The sequence below is a fragment of the Bacillus rossius genome, chromosome 2, assembly GCF_032445375.1.
Source record: "Bacillus rossius redtenbacheri isolate Brsri chromosome 2, Brsri_v3, whole genome shotgun sequence".
In the NCBI taxonomy this organism is placed as follows: domain Eukaryota; kingdom Metazoa; phylum Arthropoda; class Insecta; order Phasmatodea; family Bacillidae; genus Bacillus; species Bacillus rossius.
The window spans coordinates 122,712,190-122,733,854 of record NC_086331.1 but is presented as its reverse complement, the minus strand read 5'-3'; the positions used below and the strand labels follow the sequence as shown (position 1 = coordinate 122,733,854).

At 39.5% G+C, this 21,665-nt stretch overlaps 1 protein-coding gene across 1 annotated transcript in view; it reads left to right on the top strand.

The window, feature by feature from the left end:
* Positions 1-15,213, top strand: part of LOC134529734 (epidermal growth factor receptor kinase substrate 8-like) — a 123,693-nt gene extending 108,480 nt beyond the window's left edge. Inside the window, exons 15-18 of the mRNA XM_063364115.1 lie at positions 1,882-2,055; positions 5,528-5,696; positions 13,136-13,271; positions 14,980-15,213. Coding sequence (XP_063220185.1) covers positions 1,882-2,055; positions 5,528-5,696; positions 13,136-13,271; positions 14,980-15,048 — 548 coding nt within the window. The 3' untranslated portion in view covers positions 15,049-15,213. The remainder of the gene's footprint in view (positions 1-1,881; positions 2,056-5,527; positions 5,697-13,135; positions 13,272-14,979) is intronic.
* The last annotated feature ends 6,452 nt before the right edge of the window (positions 15,214-21,665 follow it).

The following is a 21,665-nucleotide window of genomic DNA, read 5'->3' as shown; positions in this document are numbered from 1 at the left end:
ATGACAAGAAAGGAAAACAGACAGAGGAAACACCTGGACAATAAGACTCTCTTATGTGACATTTACTTACTGATCATCGTGAAGACTTGAATCTCCCAAGCCCATGGCCAGTCAGTTTGGAGCCATTTAATTATAATTGTTGGTTATCTGCAGATGCTGAACACAAAATAGTGATCTTGATCTGTAAGGGTGGCTTACCCGAAGATATTCGTATCTGAGACACATTTATCACTCTGGGTGACTCCCTGGTGATGTAAACCAGCTGTTTGAGAGAGGCCTTGCTGCACCTGTGCGACGAAGTGGCGATCTTCACCAGGTTGAATTGTGGAATGTTTTGCTGAACCGTGTTACCATGTTTATTGACAGCAGGCAAATTAATTTATATGATATAAAATGTTCAATATACCTACTCATTTACTGTAGACTTCACAGAGCAGGGAAAGTTGTTGGTTGGGAAATTTTTCCATATGTCGCCAGGGAGAAAACATGTTTGAAACTAATATATTTTCAAAATCCGTTAATATCATCACAAGGGCAATTGATATTAGATAGTATGCATATTTTCTATGATTTTTTTCAATATGATAAACCTTAATTGTAGGTTTACATGTTGTGATGAAAATTTGTGTCATTTCTCTAAATGTGGAATTTAACAATCAAAATAACAAATAAAAAAGGTTCAACTAAAATAACTTAGAATTTAGGAATTTTATTTTAACTGTAGGTACCATAAGGCATACTATAACAGTACGAAATCTGGTTGCGATTCCCTTCGCCACTCATCTCTTCAATGTCGAAATTGTCTGAAGTTGGAAAATATTGCGAATGAATATAATCAAACTGATACCTTCATGATGATGCTGAGGAGTACAACTATGTTCTCGCTGAACCTCCAAATAAAAATGTCAAATACAAGGAAGATTAGGTAAAATTTGTTTGGGACATAGCTCATGCAATAAGAAACAATTTTATGGGGAAACCGACATCTATATTTAACTATACCTTACACTTGATAGGAATTCAGTATGCAATAAATGCTACATAACATAATGCCTACCTCCAGTTCACCCGAATCAACCCAATTTGAGTTATTTTTGTTAATGACCCCAATGTTGATAACATTCATTCTTTTTGTTGGATCACATTATTACTGGCTGCTTAAACACAGGTCTGAACAACCATACCGTTTGCATACTGGGTTAACATGTTGCATAATATGTATCTGGTAAAAGTATAATTAGTATCCCACCTGCAAGATGTGGTTACCTGATAAATAACGATAACTCGCATCCAAACAAGGGGCATTGGTATATCGTTCTTCAGAAGTTTTTCTCTTAATGCAAAATTCCACCTATTTTGTAAGTTTGATACAATTTCCCAGAAAGAAAAGGTGAAGATTTACTGTTTCTGTGAGGCCTAGATTTAACACAATAGAAACTGTTAATTGGAAATTATTATAGGAAGCATTAAAGCATAAAGAAGTCATGTTGCCTTTAAAAATAATGGGTCTGGAAAGTAACATATTTAGAATGAGCCAGAGGCTTGACAATGAATATCATTACCAGTCAGTATTCAGCTATGAGTTATACGTTCCTTATGATATGTAAATGCTATATTTAGGGCATTTTATTGATATTAAATTGAATTTGTCACACTTCACAAGCCTCAAGACATTTAAACTCATTAAGCACAACTACTGTTTAGGTGCACCTGTCTCGCGATTGCAAATATAAATGACAGAGTAAACTTGCAAAAATGAATTCACCATTAATTTCCTACCAGAAATGTATATGAGTATGTGAGATTGAATAGGTTAGAAACTGATGATAGCTGCGCATTTAAGTAAAATTGTTACATCTAATGCCTTGTCTTGTATTACAGAGAGCAGAAGTGACGTGGATACGAGTGCAGACGAAGATAGCAGCTCAATTATCAGCAGTATGATGATGGATGTACAGAATGATGCGATGTCTCCACCAACACCCCCACCGTTGCCGGAGTCAGCGAACTCTGAAACAAATATGATGATAGCTAAGAATTCAAATCTCAAAAGAGGTAACGAAAACAATGCAGCATTAAGTCTTTTTATTCCTAGAGTGTAACAAAAAAACTTTTATCTATGTATACAGGTATTTTGCATTAAACCCTAATGTTTTTAAGTAATTTTTTTTAAAACAATGTTGAACGACTTAGAATGTGTCCAGAGTGGCACTACTATCTCATTCCCCATGGATGTTGACCATTTCATCATTACCTCCAGATCTTTTAAATCTATATGTTTGTGAGAAATTGGTTTGATTCTAAATTAAGATTATTTTTTTCTAAACCACTGGGCATAAACACATTTCAGAGATTACACAGATAAATTTAGTAACCAAAGCCTTCAAAATACAATAATGATAATATGATTACCAATGCACCAGTTTAACCATCTTTTGAAAACAAAATTCTGACACGTATTCCAGTAACCTCGCGCCAGCGATGCGATTAAAATTAAAAAAAAATATATATTTTTAATCGGGAAGTTTGTTGCATTCACTATTTATATCATGCTAACATCATAGCTGTGTCGAACGTGGTTGCTTAGAAATCATCGCGTCACCACTGTCATGCTATCGTGCTTCCAACATGAATATTGTCCCCGGAGCGACACAGGTCTACTACTGGTATCTCATTGTTTAAATGTTCTAAGTTGTTACACAGCCAACAGTTATCTTTATAAATGTTCAAATTATGCTTTAATTACATGTTTGGCTGTTAGTAGTATATAAATTTATTTCCTGGGTGAGTTACTGATGCCAGTATTCGCCATATTGGATTGTGACATCACGGTGGCCTTCTTAGCAATATCATAAACATTTAGTTCTGCATTGGCTTGAACTGATTAATCCTGAGCTCCAACTGGTTTACTGAAGACAGAGACCAGCCAGATCTTTTTCATTCAAAGTCTTTTTCTCCCCGACAGAGTTTCTCGATGCTATGTTTAACAGACTGCTTCACACCATTGGAATTGTAAATTGAAATATTCACTGTCTTTAATGCCCACTTCTTCACTTTGTCCTCGAATGGATATGGTTTGCCATATACACAGTCCATCCATAAATTAATTTTAATGATCCGAGCATTGATACTGTGACGTCGTCCGACCGAAGGCCACCCTAAAGCCCGACCTGCAACCGCCAGTATTCAACCCCGCTAACGGAACGCGCCCCTAGCCATGGCCCACCCGAGTCAGGCGAGCCACCAGCAACCAAGGTAGAACCCGCCCCCCCCCCCCCCCCAAATAAACAGACCGTCATTTCAACCAACCACGTTATAAAAACAAACACAGATTATTAAACAGTATTACGTATTAATTTAAAGTTGGTTGACGAAAGTGCGACGTAGGAGTGCCCGGGCACTCACGTGTGTAATACGTCGATACGTGTGTGAGTGTTCCCCTGGCGGCCTTCTGCCTGAATTAGTCAATGAAACCATATGACATAATTATTCATCCCTCGTGTTACGTTATTACCCCCACCAGAGCAATCCGGCAAGAGACGAACAGTCGCTGGTGTGACGTAAAATTTAAATGAAATAATTTCTAAACATAATAACTTCAATTTGTAGAAGGGACGAATGATCTTGATTCAGCTTTAATAATTAATGTAAGAATTTAACACCCTTAAATTCTCTTATTTGACATGTCACATAGAAACTAACGTAATGAGGTCAACCCTGGCGCGAGGGCCACCGGGCCTCGGCCGGACGCCATGACATGACGCCAGTACAGCGCGACTCGTGGACCGGGGCGGACGCACGTCCCACGGAGAGACATCATCCTTTGTCCACACCGAGTTCACTTCTGGTAAATATAGTCACTTCTTAAAACCTCTTTTTACTTATCTCTCCGTGCGTACCCGGTCCAATTTTCGGTCCAGGACCTAATCCGGCCGCATAAATTTAAAACCTCCCTGCACCACACTTGGTCCACGGGGTAGGTTCAGCATCTGGCACGGGCCGTCTCCCGAGGAACAGAACTTTAGTTAAAATCAGTCGCTCTGGCACTGACACCACCCGTAAGGGAATTTTGAACGAATTTAGCTGTGGTCCGCGCTCCACTACTGTGGACGCGAGCACCGCCTCGATACGTAGACTTACGGGATTGGCCGCCTCCAATCACCCTCATCCCTCGTGTGAGTAACCAGGCTCAGAAACGCCTAGTGCCACGCTAATACGTAACATTCATAAACTTGTGCCACGCACCTCCACGTAACATTCATAAACTTGTGCAACGCATCCCCACGTAACATTCATAAACTTGTGTAACGCACCCTCGTGTAACATTTCTTTTGTAAACTTGTGCCACGTTTTTATTGAGTAACTTCAAACTCATTGTTGTGTAATTGTGTAGTTTTTGTATTTTTTGACGTCACCTGTTGTACGACGTGGCGTGTAACCAACGGAGTTACACCCGAACCACAGTCGCCTGAATAAATGACGCACGTCATTTATTGCCTCACTTCAGCGTATGATTACTTAACCCTACGACTCCCAACCACCGCCGAGTAGGGAATTCCTTAAACCCACGCAACATCGCCGACGGTCCTAGTGGGCCACGCAGGGCAATCGACCCCACGACCCACCTTACCGACTAGAACCAGAGCTAGTCTTGCGCCCACCCGGAAACATTACATTCACAGCAGCCACCCCCGCTAGGAACCGCACCGGGACTCGAGCCCGAGACCCCGGACGACGGCAACTGCATAAATAATCTGATTGATTATGTTCTGCTTGAAATTATCAAGAAAAGTACAAATGACTTTTGACTCACTAACTGTATTTAGATAATAGTAGTACTTCAGCAGTCCACGAAATGCAGATTTAGCCTAGTGGGATCCATTATCATTGACCTGTAATGTACCAAGCACAGTCTTCGATTTGGATTCATTTCCAGACATCATCGCAATTGGTTGTTGAACACTTGCTTGTGTGCTTGTACGCATACGAGTCTCTAGCCTAAACAAGGAGTCGAAATGTATGCAGGTATGTCCACAGTAGGCAAACGGACTTCATCTCTACAGTTTTTCACATGATGTCTCAAATTGTCAATGCACGTAAACCAAACATGGCACTCATCGCAGCGTAACTTCATACGAGAAAGGTTCATAACGCATTTGCTCCTCTCGTGTCTTCGTGCATTGATGGTCAATGTCAAAGTTCAAGGTAATTTAAGATTGCCACCTTGAAGTCACAATACAATATGGCGGACACCGAGATCAGCACATCACCCAGAACCCAGATGCAGGAAATGCATTTATATACTACTGTTGTTTTAGTTTTTTATTTCGATTCATCTTCCCTAAAATTTATAACAATCCTGAGTAGAAGTGAAATGTTTTGAAAGATTTAAAATAAACATTATTAATGCCCTCGAAATATTGAACTATAGCTAATTGTACTTCAATAATTTATTTTACTTCTAATGTATTAAACTTCAATTGGTCTATTTTGTATGTTATAAATGTATTTTATAAATTTATTTCAGAACAAAGTAGCCACGATTTAATGCAAGAAGAACTGAAAGCTGTTCTTACAAAGTTCAGAGATAAGCAGTCAAATTTAGGTATTATGAAAACACCAGAAGTGTACATAAACCAACATTCGTCACCAGATGAAGTTACACAGTGGCTTCAAGACAAGTGTTTTAGTGAAAGGTATGTTTTAACAAATTTATTATACTCATAGTTCATACAAAAATGACTAGTTATTTTATATTATGCACAATAGGTCCAAAATCACACGAAAAATATGCAGTTGCCTTGGGTTAATTATAATTTCTTCGTGAGATGTAATGTTATAGACTAACCAAGATGCTCAGTAAGCAGCTAGTTATAATCGTACGTCTGCCATATGATGTAAATTCATTTGGTAAAGAATGAATTATTTGATGTTTTATTAGTAATTAATGTACAATGCAGATATTTCAATTTTATCACAGTTTACGAGATCCATTAGCATACATCTGTGTTATTCTAATTAATTTAATTGTTTATCTGTAATAAGTTTTTGGAAAGCATTTGCCGTCACCCGGCCTCTGTAGAAGGCCCGGGGAGTACCTGACAGGCGCTACGGGCGTCGCGGTGCTGTTGTTGTCCGGGGGGCGCCAGACTAGTGGGACACTAGGCCATTGATGGTGGGTCGTGGGTACTCTGCCCCCGCTTGCCCCGCCAGGTACGTGGCTTGAAGTCTAACCTGAACTTCCTTACTTGGTTGTGAGGCCGCTCGGCCTTGTGGAGGACGGGGCGATGCGAAATAATCGTAAGCGACACTTGTTATGTTGATTTGCGTTTAATTAACGGACTTCTCCGGTGGTACGCATGGGTACGCGGTACTCCGTATACATACTCTACACAGTGGCAGAACCGCTACAAAAACTATGCGAATGCGCTATGCGGCGTCTGAGCTGTTGTACAGTTACATTAACACACACTGATTACAGAACAAAACACGACATTAACATAACACTATGAATTTGCCGCGGCAGTCTCGCGGGGCGTGGTTACTAGTGTTCTGGAGATGGCCAGTACCGAAAGATAACTGTCTTAGGGGGTTCGGTGAGCGTGATCCTAAATTACACCTTACACTTACTTGAGGTTGCAGCCGGCAGGCATATGCGTGGTGGTCTTAGCGAAAGCGAGTTGGCTGGTCTGCGACGCGGTGCGGAACCACTAAGAAAAACTGTCGGGATAAGCCCGGGTCCGCGAAATACACGCCGAGTCTACGTGAGCAGCAATGAAGTAAAAAGAAAAAGTTTAGATATTAAAGTGACTACAGAATGAACGATCGGTGGAACAAAGTGGAAGGCTGCTCACGGACACACGTCTTGACCCGGCGCGGAGTGGTTGGAGACTTCCGAACATGGCCGCCTCGCAAGGGAGGGAAACTTTCACCTCCTTTGTGAGTCGGCGCCAAAAACTTAAATTAACTTAATTTGCTGTATTATAAGCTAGAAACACGTTCCAGGTGCCCAATTAAAAGGATGCACCTGGTAATTGGGTGCTTAAGGCTTAACAATTGTTTTAGAGTATTTAATTATTTGAATTGTGGCATCAAGTTGGCGACTGTAAATTTATTAACATATTGTCTCCCTGTGAACTGTATTAGTGGGATTTCTCCTAATCCGACTTGATCATTGTCACGGGCAATTTAATTAAGGCCAGTGGCCGCGGTGACTGGTAATGAGGTTCGTTGTCTACTCTGTGCATGCGGTGCTTGCACGGAGTAGCTACGACGCACTTGTTTAATGCCTGTGAATTAATAATTGTGTCCTAATGTCTTGTTCCTTAATTGTTTTATGGGTTCGAGCCCCCGGGGTTCCGTGCCCTTAAGTTTATTTGAGTCTATTGGGGTCACGCCCGAGGCGCTCGCCTGACTCATTCCCGTTGGGCTAGGGGTGCGCTCCGAAAATGGGATCTGGCACTAGAGGTGCGGAGCACTGGCTTAGAGGCCATGGTCGGGACGATGTCACATTAATGTTGATTTCTGGAAATTCAATAGAATAAAGAACCAAAAAGATTCAATTACAGCCTTGTATGTAGATTACATGCAACATATATGCTAAGTATGTGTTTCATTGTTCGGAAAGAAATATTTGTGCACTGCTTATAAGAGATTTATAGTAATGTTTAACTATGCATGGTTTCTGTTGACTTCTCGATTCGCAAGGATTTTGTAAATACTTATACGTAAATGTCTGTAGATTCACTAATATGTTGAGGACTATGTGATACTTGAATTGGGAATGGTGGTTGATTAATTTTTGTTGTCCTTAGGTCCATATAAGTAGGTATGGAGAATTGTTATTGTCACTTTGGGTCTAGTAAATATGTTATTATAATGGGGGTGTAAAAAAATTGAAAATTGATTTTCTATAGCTGTTTCATCTCGTAATTCCGATTTAAAGCTTGTCATGCAAGCTGAGATGGTTTTCTCAAACCTAGATGTAGCTAGATAGGCAATTGCATAATTTAGATATAAATTGTTTTAAGTTAACATTTGAATTTTTTTGTTAGAAATGTGGGTAATATTAGTTACATGACATTATGTATAAATTTCGGCTGCATAGTAATATAAGTTAGAATGAAGGTAATTATTTACTCATCAATTTAGCTTTATTATTTTGTTTCCTTGTACCCGAAATGGCTTCACAATAAAAATGTTTATTTATTTATGATATTTAACTTTTTAATTTAACTTATTCTTTGTTATGTGAAAATGAGATGGAATGAAATATTTTATTCTATAACCATGCATTATGTTTGAAGGTTAGGTTAAAATGGTAATTATAGGAAAAATTCGGTGGGTAATATTTCCTAAATATGCAGGCTTAAGATGTTTTACGTAATCTGTGAGTTGGGATAGTATTAACGTATTATGGTTCCATTAAGATATGGCGGCTGGAATAATTTAAATAAATGAGAAATTGAAATAATTATATAGATAACTAGAGAGAATATACTGTTTTCTTTTTATGACCTGGGAAGAGATGTTACGATATTTTTAAGAGGATGTTGAACATTTTGGTAATGGATCATGTGAGGTTAGACAAAAGTTGTGTGAACTTTGGTTTTGAAATTGGTTGTTGTTCAGTTGTTAATAGAGTGATTACATTGGTTATGTTATGGATCTACATCATCTGGATCGTATCAAAAATTCTTAGGATGAAATAATTTTAGAATCGTAGGACAGTTGAAGAATGTGGAGGTAGAAGATAGACCCTATGTAAGCTGATTGCCATAGTGGCTGTATATAGAGATGTGCGCATAATTATTGCCTCAGTTGCTATCCGGACTCTGAAGAGTGAACATCGCTTTGGAGCTCTTTCTTATTAAACTACAATACCATCTGAAGAGAGTATGGATATGGAATCTACCACATGTTCTTCGAGATCCTGTATGGAGCCAACATCTCCAATGAAGCATCCGAGCCAGCATTGTAATATGACGTTCTCAACAAGTTCCAATATGCGGCATCATGAGAAGAGTAATTGTGCGAAGAAGCCATTTCGTACTATGATTTGTTGTGGAGAATGTTGTAAAAGGTTTACTCCAACGATGAGTTGAAAATACACTTGAAGATATGCAAAGTCAGAGTTAAGCACTCGAAAGTGAGGATATCGTCACAACAGCATTACATTGATTCGCTAAATAATACGCCAAGCATAAGTGTGGCACAATCTGTCTCGGACACAACTACACAGGTCTTGGAAGGGGCATTACCTCAACTAGACATCCTTGCAACTACTATGATATGTTGTTTGCATGCGTTCATGATGCACGAAGGCATGAGAGAAGTAAATGTGCTAAGAGTCCCTCACGCATGAAGTTTTAATGCGATAAGTATCGCCTGTGGTTCACTCGCATTGATAGCTTAAAAAAAACCCTTGACAACATGTAAAGGTAAAGTTCGCTTGCTTACTAACGATTCGACTGCTCAATTTAGGCAGAGGTCCCCATACACACAGACTCAAATAAAAAAGCATATCAGCAGCAACTGTCTGCATCGTCATCTGGTCATGATTCTAAAACCATAACTGTGATCGTCGTCTTCCATACAAATGAAAATGGATTCTACTTGGCGAATTCTGCATTTAGGGGAATTTTGAAAGACTACTACTATCTAAATTCTTTTAATGAGGCAAAATACATTTATACTTTACTTGAACATATTGAGCAGAATATAATAAATCAGATTACAGATGATACAGAAACACAGGAGCCTTTAAAATATAACTTATGGTTGAACTGTGTATATGGTAAACCGGTGCCGCATGGAACAAAGTGAGCAAGCGCAGGGGCTAAGCCAGGAAGGGGGGGGGTTTAGGGGTTCAACCCCCCCCCCCCCTTAGCACCAAATCTTTAATTAATTTCTTATTCATCACTCAAACAAATTTCATATTAAAATTAATACAATTTTTACTATTACAATATTAAATTTAAGTACCGAAAACTGCTAAAATAGCACTATTTTAAACCTTAAAATCCAAATTTTCCCAGGGGAAGACCCCCGGACCACCGCTTTAACACCGCGGGGGGGGGGGGGGGGGGGCATGCTTCTTAACACCCCCCATACACAAATCCTGGCTACGCCACTGAGCAAGCGTTCTTTCAAGACATCAGTTGCTACACATTTCACTTCAGACGCGTGGAGCAGTCAGTTAAACAGAGTATAAAAAAATGCTGCGCGTAAGAAGAAGAATGGCTGTTAAGATTAATGTTCTATATGTGTATAATTCATATGTGTAATAAAATAAAATAAATATATGTCACGAGCTGGTCGACTAGTCCCTGAAAATTCTGCTATCCTGCCGGCTACTCAGGGTTCGGTAGAGGGGGGTTCGGGCCACGTGGCCGAGGGACTTAGTCTCCAGAGATGAAATTAGAACAACTCGAATAAAGTTTGATGGTCCTTTATACTCAAGACGCTTGCAAGGAATATAATTCTTATGAACCGCGCGCGATAGGATGTCTGTCTGACGGTACTGCACACTGGCCAGAAAGAAATGAACAGCACAGAACCTATGACGGCGAATGACCAGTTTGAAAAAATGAACCGCGACTCGCCAAAATTAAGAGCAGAACACACGTACGTGAAAATAACAAGATGAGAGCTCGCGACTGAATAGCAAATTAACAAGCTCGACTGCAAAGTTGAAATACGTCTCCGCACGGCAAAAGTCTAGAACCACTGCTAATACCGCGCCCGCTTTTCTCACCGTCCCGGAGCGGCGTCAACACGTCCGCCGCCTCTCGTGCCGGGTCCACGACTGCCCTCCCACACCCCTATCGCGCCTGAGCGCCCGCGTCTCCCCCCTCCTCCTCGAGCCCGCGGAACACGCTGATTGGTCACAGGCGGAAGCCACGGCCTTGGCGCCCGGTGAACAATTAAAACTTATACAAATACATAACCCTTGAATACAAAATTAATTATAATAAAATATAAGCAAAATATGTACAAAAAAACGTAAAACAAACATATATTTACAATAAAATAATACGTCAAATCCTGTATGGAAACAAAACGTCGCACGTCACTCTCACTTGCGTCGCACAACACACGCAAGAGATGGCGCTGGCGAGGCATAACGGCCTGAAGGAGCCGGGGAGACACTTGGGTCGACGTCATATATACATAAATATTGTTTACTTGAGATGTTGAGTTATAATATAAAGAAAATGCAAGATTTGGAATGCTTAAATGAAAGCTCTTCTCGTTGCTAGTGTTTATCATGTATTCTAAATACAAAGAAAATATTAATTAAATAAGGAATTTTGTTTGAATTTAATTAAATTTAAGAATTTATAAAAATCAAAGCCAAATAAATAATAATTTTAGAATATTTTCTGTATGATATTTTGAATTTTGGTCTTTTATGTCAAATGATTGGTGCTTATTCTTGTCATGGTATGAGCCTATTCTTCTTGGTATAAATTACTTTAATTTAGTATTTAGGATGATCAGGTGATCATAAATATTTATACACTGTTTTGGTCTTTAGGCAAAGGATGAAATAAGCAGCACTCTTTGGTATGCAAAGTCGGTTTTCGTAAATAACCTAATAAATGATGACTATCGAACTAACAGTACTACAAGAACGAATAATACATCAGCATAATCTAGCAGAGGATAAATTATACAAGTTAAACATAGCCTATGATTATATAAGCAAGTATGGAGTTTGAAATAAGAGGATTAATTAAATATATGTAAATATGATAATGGTGGATAGAATGGATGTAAGAAATTAAAGATGTATCATATGTAAAATTTGAAAGTGATGAATCATAGGTGGAGCTGATGATGTCATGGGTTAAAGGCCAAATTGTATAATAAAAGATGGTGGTGGTGACATCATAGATTGCAGTTGACGATATACATAGTCCAAGATGACGATGGCGGTGATGTAATCCAAGATGGCTGCGGTGTATATGTTATAAATCAAAGGTGATGATGGCATAGTCCTAAATTGTGTCATAGGTTAAAGTTGATGATGAAAAAAAATCCAAGTAGGCTGCCTCCAGCAGACGAAATCAATATGGCAATGTTATCATAATGAAAATTTCAACTCACAGAAGAATGGGTACTCGATGATGTAATCGTAACGAAAAGTGCAACACATAGGAGTGGGGCACTCGATTCCGGGGTGGTAGGTGTGATTACATAATTCAGAATGGTTTAAAGTTCTAGAAAACAAGATGGTAGAACCCAAGATGACAGCAGTGATTTCATAGGTAAAAGGTGATGATGAAAATACAATATGGCTGCCTCCAGCAGATGAAATAAATATGGCGATGTAATGAAAAGAGCGACACATAGGAGTAGTGTGCACGATTATAGGGTAGTAAGTGCGATTACATAATTCAAAATGGTGGAAACCAAGAATATGATATTGAAAATGGTATTCTAGGTCAAGGTCATACAAGATGGCAGCAGTGATGTCGCCAAAATGAAAAGTTTAATCCATAGAAGAATTGGTACTTCATGATGCTATCGTACCGAAAATGGTAAAACACATGAGTGGGGCACTCGACTCCAAGATGGTAGGCATGATGTCATAATTAAACTGATAAAATTTTCTAGAATTCAAAATGGTGGAAGTTTCTTGAAAACAAAATGGTGGTTGTATTAAAATGTGAAAATCGTAAATCCAAATCCTCAAGTCTTATCAGTGGTGACATAATCCAAGACGGTAAAAAGTTCTAGAATTCAAAATGGTGGTCGGGAATAACATAATCCAAGATAGCCGTTTATCTGGTAGATTTTTTTTGAGTAATCTGGAGTATTTTGCAACTCTGTGGAGATTTTCAAGCCACTGAAATTTTTATGGTTTGAAGGGATATTTTGTGGGGAAAACAGGTTTTTTTTGTGAAATGGGAAATTTCTAGAAAAAATGGGAAATTACTAATAAATTTGGGGAAATTGGGAAATATCTGGGAAAGCAGTGACGTTGATGTCAAAGGTCATATCCTGAAACCTGATCCTGGCTCCTCAGTCCCCAGAGGGACACACTACGTACAAGCCTACTCTCTTACATACATTAGATTGATAATGTGTGAAATTTTTGTGTTTTGTTTTTATCTTTTGGCTGTTTCAGAGTATGCAATCAGCTGAGTGGAATGAATGGCAATGAATTATTTGCGCTGAGCAAAAAGCAACTGGAACATTACTTCGGCCCGCTAGAAGGACGGCGTTTGGATTCCCAAATAACAATTCAACGAAATATTTCAGGGGTAAGATACTCTTTTAATGAGTTACTGCCAAATTTATAGCAAAATTATTTTTGTCTGGAAGAATTTGAACGATTCACTTTCAATATCTGTGTTGCGTTTGTAAATAGTTTTACCAAGGAATTAATTATTATATTTTGTATTAACATTTATAAGTATTTTCAATGCAGCTCTATGTGAGGTTTTTTGCACTAAGTTTTTCCACATTTGTAAATTATTTTTCTGGTTGTATTTGTTTATATACCCTCATCGCAACTGTAGAAAATGGCATGACAAATATCAGGTTATGTCATTCGGTGTGCCTCAAAGATGGGCAATTATTTGGGCCACAGTTATAATATGGCATAATGTGCTATGAGCATGCACTGGCTGTTCAAAGTATGGTAAAGTGTAATTTGTCTGACACATTTCAGGGTAGGTTTGAGCATAGGAAAGCGGGTTAAATCTCAGCAAGGGGAAAAGTGTGTATTATTTATATTATGTAGATATATATTAAATATATCACATTATCTCTCTTGGATTTGTAACCTATGATCTTCTAACAAGTTAAATTAAAATAGATATAAAATTACAAAATCATCATACATGGCATATTTTGATTAAAAATTCCCCACCTGCATTAGGTATATTGCATTATTGTTTACATTATGAAAATTTACAGAACTAAGTTTATTAAAATTTTTGAAGGTAACTTATGTGGGATGTGTAAAGAAATTGAAATAGTTGCAGTGAAAAAATGTATATATTTTAATTATGCGAATTGTACTGGTTCATACACATATTAAGAATTATGGATGTATATGATCTACCTTTGACAAAATAATGACATACTATATTGATTAAAAATAAATTTTAGCAGATACTTTACCTTGCACAGAACTAACATGAGATTATGGGTAGGTAGGTACCTACATAAATAGTGACATGAGTATTACGATTTTATTTTTAATTGTCTCTTTGCCTGCATAACTAAAATTCTTGTGTTTTTTATATATAATATGTAACTTATAGGTATATATTTACGAAGAGCTAAATTTACATGAGCCACTGAAAAAGTAATTTTATTTTACATTTTAATACAAATGCCAGAAAAATGTTTCATGGAAACCCAGCATTTCCTTCTTTTTTTGTGGCCTACTTAATTAAGAAAAGTTAAATTTGAACATTTTGAAACATTTTATGTTATGTACAAAAATACTTGAGCTGATCTTCTGGATAGTCTGAATGTATTGTTCAAACATTCAATCAAATGTTAATTTTAACAATAATTTTAAAAAGAAAATGTGGATTACTTCAAACTGTTTGCAAGAAAAGTTACTGCGTCTTTCTTATTTCTCACATTAATATATAATCACTTACTAAGTCCTATAAAAATATTAATTTGTTCGAAAAATCATATGGCAATATTAATAATTTCAGTTAGTGAAATGATACACAATGGGATGAATACTAACAATTAACAAGACATTTATGTTTGCTCACATAAATATAAAATACTTAATAGGTGTACACATTATTTTGCAAAATGTTGTTGAAAATATTTAGTTTTTACAGTCGTAAATACCAAATTGAAAGTTCACTGTAAATCATGTCACGGTATATAATTATGAGTGTTATAACTATTTTAATGTTATTTAAGAACTAAAATTTTGTAGGTGTTAAAGTGATTTTAAATGTTCCTAAACATAATGCTTTTTTTTTATTCCCATAGTACAAGACTGCCCGTTCTTCAGAACTGCGTGCAATCCTTGCCAAAGCTCGTCTAAAAGTGGAAGAATAAAGCAGAAGCGAAAAATAAAGTAATTTATAAACGAATGTTTAAATTGTTGTGTGGATGATTAAGTTATGTGTAAACAAAATTAATATATGTTGTAATGTTTAGCACCATTGTGATTGTTGTATTGCTATGTTTACTTTATGGGTAAATAAAGAAATATTAATTGTTTTACAGTCTGGCACTAAAGAGAGCCCACGATACATTTATATGCGATTGAGTAAAAAAGAACACTGTTTCATCGTTACCAGCATCTTATCCTTGTAATATTAACAGTTGCAAACCTTAACACTTTAACAATAGACTTAAAATGGGCTAAGTTATAATTAAAATATCACTATCATTATTTCTTAAAATAAATGGAACATTAACTTGTATTTTATAACTTTAAAATAAAAAAAACACTTTACATTTTATATTATGATATAAACTAACATACTAAGTAATTTACAAAAAAAAGCGAAAATTGAGCTTTAGATGTACAGATAAACCAAAACATCGGGGCCATAGTTTTTTTTTGCATGAAAACGTCTCTCGTGGACCATCGGGTATAATTTAAAGGAAATAAATTAAATTCAACTTTTTGTGAATGTACTTATTTGCATTTTCTCGGTTAATCTTAAAATGATATTTTACATTTATCAATTGTATATAAACATGCACTTTACTTTAAGATATATTCAATACATTTACAACAGGGCTTCGTTTGCTTCGTATTCATGCATCTGCATCGGGTCTTCATAGTTCGAGTTAGTTTCAGCCATCTTAGCCTTTGTACTGGTCAACAAAATCAGTAGCCCTACAACAGTGCCCAACACTGTAAGTCTCTACGGCACTCATGAAGGCACCTCACTCGTTTGGTTAAGTTTTGGCACTCGTGTGATTCGGTACGAACTGGCCTGAGCGCTCGAGCATTTCCCGCTGCCTCTGTTTCTGAATACTTCTTTAATTGCACGACATTACCTGAAATTAGCAATTTTATAACCTTTTGTAAACTGTCACCGGCATAACTTTTCACTCGACAACTTATTTTTTTTAATGCTTAGCTAACCTTTAATAGCATCTCAACATCTACTCGAGGATGCACAAATAAATAACCCTTTTCTTTGCGAAGTTATGAATAATTATTTGGTTTCGCAGAGTGAATTTCAATGGTCTTTTTCAACCTCCCTCCTCACTCAATGACGTAGGCACACAATGGTGTAAGTGAACACATAGCAGACAACACATGGTGGTCTATTTTCATAATATTGTTACGATTTACCGCGGGTTCGTAAAGGATAGCCGAATTAAAGATTTTATTACACTACAGTTTTATTTATTGCCACTACTTATGTCAATAACAAAAATCTTCTAAAATGGCAAATAATTAATTACACTTAAAGAAAGGTCTATTCCCAAGTCACTCGTTCCACACACCTCGCTGGGCCGCACCTCTGGCTCAACTCTCGCCACAGCACCCCTCGTGGGTCTCCGCCGCGGGACTCCGTCGCCACACTCCACCGCCGCCGACGCACTTCCCCTTCGTCGAGATCCCACTCGACTCCTCGCTCGCAACTTCGCTCGGGCCTCCGCCGCGCCCGCGACTATATCGCCCGGAAACTCCGCCGCTGGAAAACTCCTGACTCCACTCACTCACTCACTCCCTGCCCTGGAACCTTCGCCCAAGGACTTCGCCACTCGGCCGCACCCGCGGCACTATCGTCCGGAAACTCCGCCGCGGGAGAACTCCCGACTGAACACTCCGAACTGACTCCCTGCCCTGACGTCCTCGGGCATATATATAGGCCCCGACGCAATTCCAAAACTCACGAGAGCAACCGGGGCCAATCGCATCATCGCGAGCCGTCCCGACGGCAGACATCTCTCGAAAACACGTGTCGGCGGCTCGCGTAACTCCGCAGCTGGCAGGTTTCGGATGTCAAACTAACAGTGACGCGAGGTGGAGGGGGGGGGGGGGGAGCGGAGGGCTGGAAGGAGATAAAGCGGCGACCCAGGTGCGCACGGCACATCTCATGTTACAGCAGCCGCCAGCCAGCTCTGCACCTGCGCATGTCGTGGCCTTGCTCACATTCGTAACAATATATACAACACTTGGCGATACACACGTTGAGGTACGAGATATATTCAAATTTTTGGCAACAACAAAAGTGTTTCGTTGTACTTCAGCTGCACTGGGAGCTGATCCTTGGACTCTCGTGGCTAGTATATAAAAACACCATAATCGAGGTCTGGAGAGTAAAGATGCACTTTGTTACCAATGGTCAGCATTATGTGTACATCATGGGGGCACATTGATCCTAGATTCCCAGTGCTGTAATTACTTTAGACCAAATCAGACACAAATGCTCCTAAGATACACCAGAGACAAATGGAGGCAGTGATCCAGCAACAGCCAGCCAAGTTAGCAGATATGGTCACGCTGTGCCGGACCAAGATGGCTGAGCATGCCATCCCCACAGTTCCTTACAAACCCATATATATAATATATGAAGCCACGTGTTTTTTTTACGGGATATCTGGAAGCAAGTGGAATAGATTTTGAAAGACAGCATTATAGAACCAAGTGAGAGCCTGTTTAATTTACATGTGGTTATAGAAGTAAAGGACGGATCTCTTTGGTTTTGAGTTAATTTGGAGCCAATTATTGAAATCACAATTTCTATTCTGATTCCTCTGAATAACATTGCTGATGCAATTATCAGATTAGGATATAGTGAAGTGTTTTTATTCCTCGACTTGAAGTCAGGATATTGAAAGTCACAGTATGGCCAGAGGACAGACAAAATACAGCCTTCACGACTCCAGATAGCAGGGACTTCTAGTTCAGGGCCATGCTGTTTTGGTAACAGGATGCCCCAGCCACATTCCAGACTCTCATGTTGCAGGTCTTAGATGACTATATTGGACAGTTCGCTACTGCCTACATGGACAATGTTTGGTGTCTTTCCAAACTTTGAAAAACATGTACATAACATATAATTGGTACTGGAGGATCTGGCAACCCATGGGCTGATGTGCAACCCAGGAACGAGTCACGTCAGGGCTGCCAAGATCGCATATCTGAAGCACATATTGAGTACTGAGAGTAGTTATCCACATCACGAGCAACTGGAATAGATCCAACAGAAACCCATTCCTAAGACATGAAGCAGCTCCGAAAATGCATGGCATTGGTGAATTGGCTGCGCTCAAAGATTCCTGATTTTACCACAGTGACAGCTTCCTTAACTGACATATTGTCCATAAAATCAAGTTACAGTCGGACTGAGGAGGTACAGGCAGCATTTTACAATACGAATGTGCTGTTTAAGAACTTATATGTGCTGTCCTGGCAAACACGTGGCTGTCGCATATACATGTCGACTGATGCCAGCCAGAGGTATGTGGGCAGTGCCGTACCAGTACAACGAGGCTGTTGAATACAATTATTGAAACAGCAGTGCAAAATTCAGTCCTGCACAAAAGTGTTACCATTTGAACGAACAGGAGTGCCATGGCAGTGGTCTGGGTGCTCTACTGCAATTGTCACCACCTCGAGAGGCACCTTTTCATGGTGTCCATGGAGAGTCGGTGCCTGAGTTTGCTATGTACAGTACAATGTCTAATGTAAAAAGACAACATATGGGTCCTCCAGTTATAGTTGTTTAGCTTCAGAGATTAACACATGCTAGGTAAGGAAAATAAATTCCCAGATAAGCTATCCTGGCACCCTGACCCAATGAACACTTTTCAGGAGAATGATACCTGGGAGGACATGCTCCCACAAGTCCAACAGACATCGACAGAACTAACTTCGACAAGAAAATTTTAGGTTGTGTTGTATGCCATAGACACCCTACTGACAAAAACATCTATTGTACTGTTTGTGCCATGTACACACTAATGGAAGCTTTCCACACCATGCAGGTTATGGATTTAGTTTCCAGGGCCAAACAAAATCAATGTGACCAACATGCGGTGCCGGGATACAGGAACGTAAATGTGACATTGAAGAATCAGCATGCGGAAAGTAGTTAGATTGGCACACTCATGCTCCTATTTCCATGCATCAGGATGTGTTACAGTCCTTCCTCTTTTTGTATCTGGCTGGTCATCTGAAGAGGGGGGAGGGACAGATCTCAGGGCAGTCGGGCAGATGTTCCACCAGCCTGGTATGGCTCATGACATCTGCAATGAAAGGCATTCCAGTTGGATGGTGATGAATAGCAGTGGCCAGCCATTCTGAGCAGCCATTCCACACAGTGGCTCTCAACATCATGGGGCCTTTTATGAAATTGCCCCATGGCAAAAGTTTTCTGGTTGTGGTAACAGATTTGTATTCTCGGAGGGTTGAGGCCTATGTGGTATCCAACACATGTAGGGGAATGATGGCTAACTTGCTAAAAAAAACAGAGATGTTCCCATGCACTTCAGTTCCTTGGTAGATGTTGGCTCTCTGAGTGCCTCAAGTGGGGGTAGAACACCACAAAACATTGTTTACCACCCCTGTGCCATAAATAATGATCACCACAACTAGGCCATGAAGGTCCAACTGTGGTTAATAGTGGAACTGGACTACACCAACTCGGATGCCCACATCCCACAGCTCCTAATTTGTATACGTCGGTGGACAAATGGTGCTACAGGATATTCCCCTGGTGAACTCCTTCAGGAACACCATCTGACATTACCAGGTAACCATTCCATGGATGCTGATGCCTCAGTTGATGAGGAGAGGGAGAAAATTATTCTGGTGCCCATTCCTTAAGGTTTGCAGGAAACCAGGGAAATGGCATGCATGTTCCAAGGAGAATGTATAGCAAAGGACAAACCCCGAGACAAAATGTTGTCATCCCCCAAGACTTGATCCCAGAGAATGGGTGTATACGTGGTAAAATCCACAATCTGCTGGGAAGTGCGACTTTGTGTTGTCCTGGCTCCTAAGTGGGCACGACCATGGAAAATTGTACAAAGCATGGGGCCAGCATATATCATTGTGTGAACACATCTGAGGAAGGGGGAAAAATTTCATAGAGATTACCTCAAGCAAGTGAGTGATGAGGGCATGGAACTTAAGGAGGCTTCATCGTATGTACAACCTTTCTCCGACACTGAGATGGAGGATGTGCCCCATGATAGACTGGATATGCTGCTAATTGATACATACACTCCTAATTAGCAAAGCTGGATACACCAGAGTAGGCTAGTATGAGATACAGCACTTGGTGTAGTCTGGAGCCTATCGATAGATATATGGGGACCCACACAGGGTTTCGTTCTCCAGACAGTTCGAGTTTGGAGTGGGAACACGAATCCATTCATAGTGGGGATCTCATTATGGCAGATCCAGAAGCAGATTACTCAACCCCTAACTTCGATTGCTCAGAAGGTATTTGGATGACTCCCTGTCAGACTTGTCAATCATTGAGACAGCGAAGGAGTCAAAAGTAGTCATATGGGGAAGATGAGAATGCATCCGACGAGGATCCTGATACACCGTCCCGATGTTTGTGGCTACCTTGGCAGGCACCCATGCATTACTACTTTATTGAGTTGAACATAGTAACTAAGCTGCTGCTAGAAGAAGTATTGGCAGTTCGGGCCTAGGTTCCAGTGAACCTGTCCCACATCAGTGATGGTAAACAGGAAGAAGTCCAAGATCATGACCAGAACAGACCACACCAGACATGATGCCTGCTGACAAGACTTGTGGGTAATATTTTAGTTGTACCTCCCAAGCAGGAGGTTGCCATTAAATTTGCTTCTCGCACTCCTCATTGTTCAATGCAGCAAGGTGACCCTGATGTATGTGTGTAAGTGGACCTTAGTGGTGCGAGGAAGTGGGGCTGCCCCACGTTTGCAATGGGATAACATTACTGATATTTCGCCCAATTTCCTTTTGCCCACTTTATCTCATTGTGAGTGTTTGGAAGGTCATAACAGTGAGAGTACCGGCGATGAGTGAAGGAAGGTATGTAAATGGGTTCCAACTAGTGCAGTGTATTATTATTGGGGGTTGACTTTCATAATGTTGTTCATGCAAGGGGGGGGGGGGGGAGGCATTCAACATGAAACTTTGAGCCATTCTTTAGTTTAAGACCATTGTTTTATATCATCATCGAACAAGAAGTTTCTGTGTATATATGATTAATCGAATACTTCCTGAACTATTATTTGTAATTAGTTTTAGTCATATGACATTTATATTTTTTTTTCGGAAATAGTTCATGCACCTGTACATTTCTGCCGCTACCCATTTTTAATGAAATATTGGTGTATGCAGTGCAAAAGGGTTTGGACAAAGTTACGAGGGAGACAGTCACCTGCTGACTGCACACTGGGACAGATGTATTGTATTTTTGCTACTCTGCTGACTCGCATATTTCCGCACTCGTGGAGACTCTACATCTCTGCTCATTATTGTGTTTCTTTTGTTAAATGTTTTAAGATGGTGACTTTCTTCATGCCAGGTATTTATAGTGGTAATAGTGCAAGATTCCTCCAAATATAGCTGCAAGATAACTGTAGAAATAGCTGTAAATATTGTTTGATTTACTCTAAGGTATTAATGTGATTAGTGTATGTAGTGATGCAAGCATGTTAATATTACTTCTCATCATCAAACAAGCTACCATCTTCAG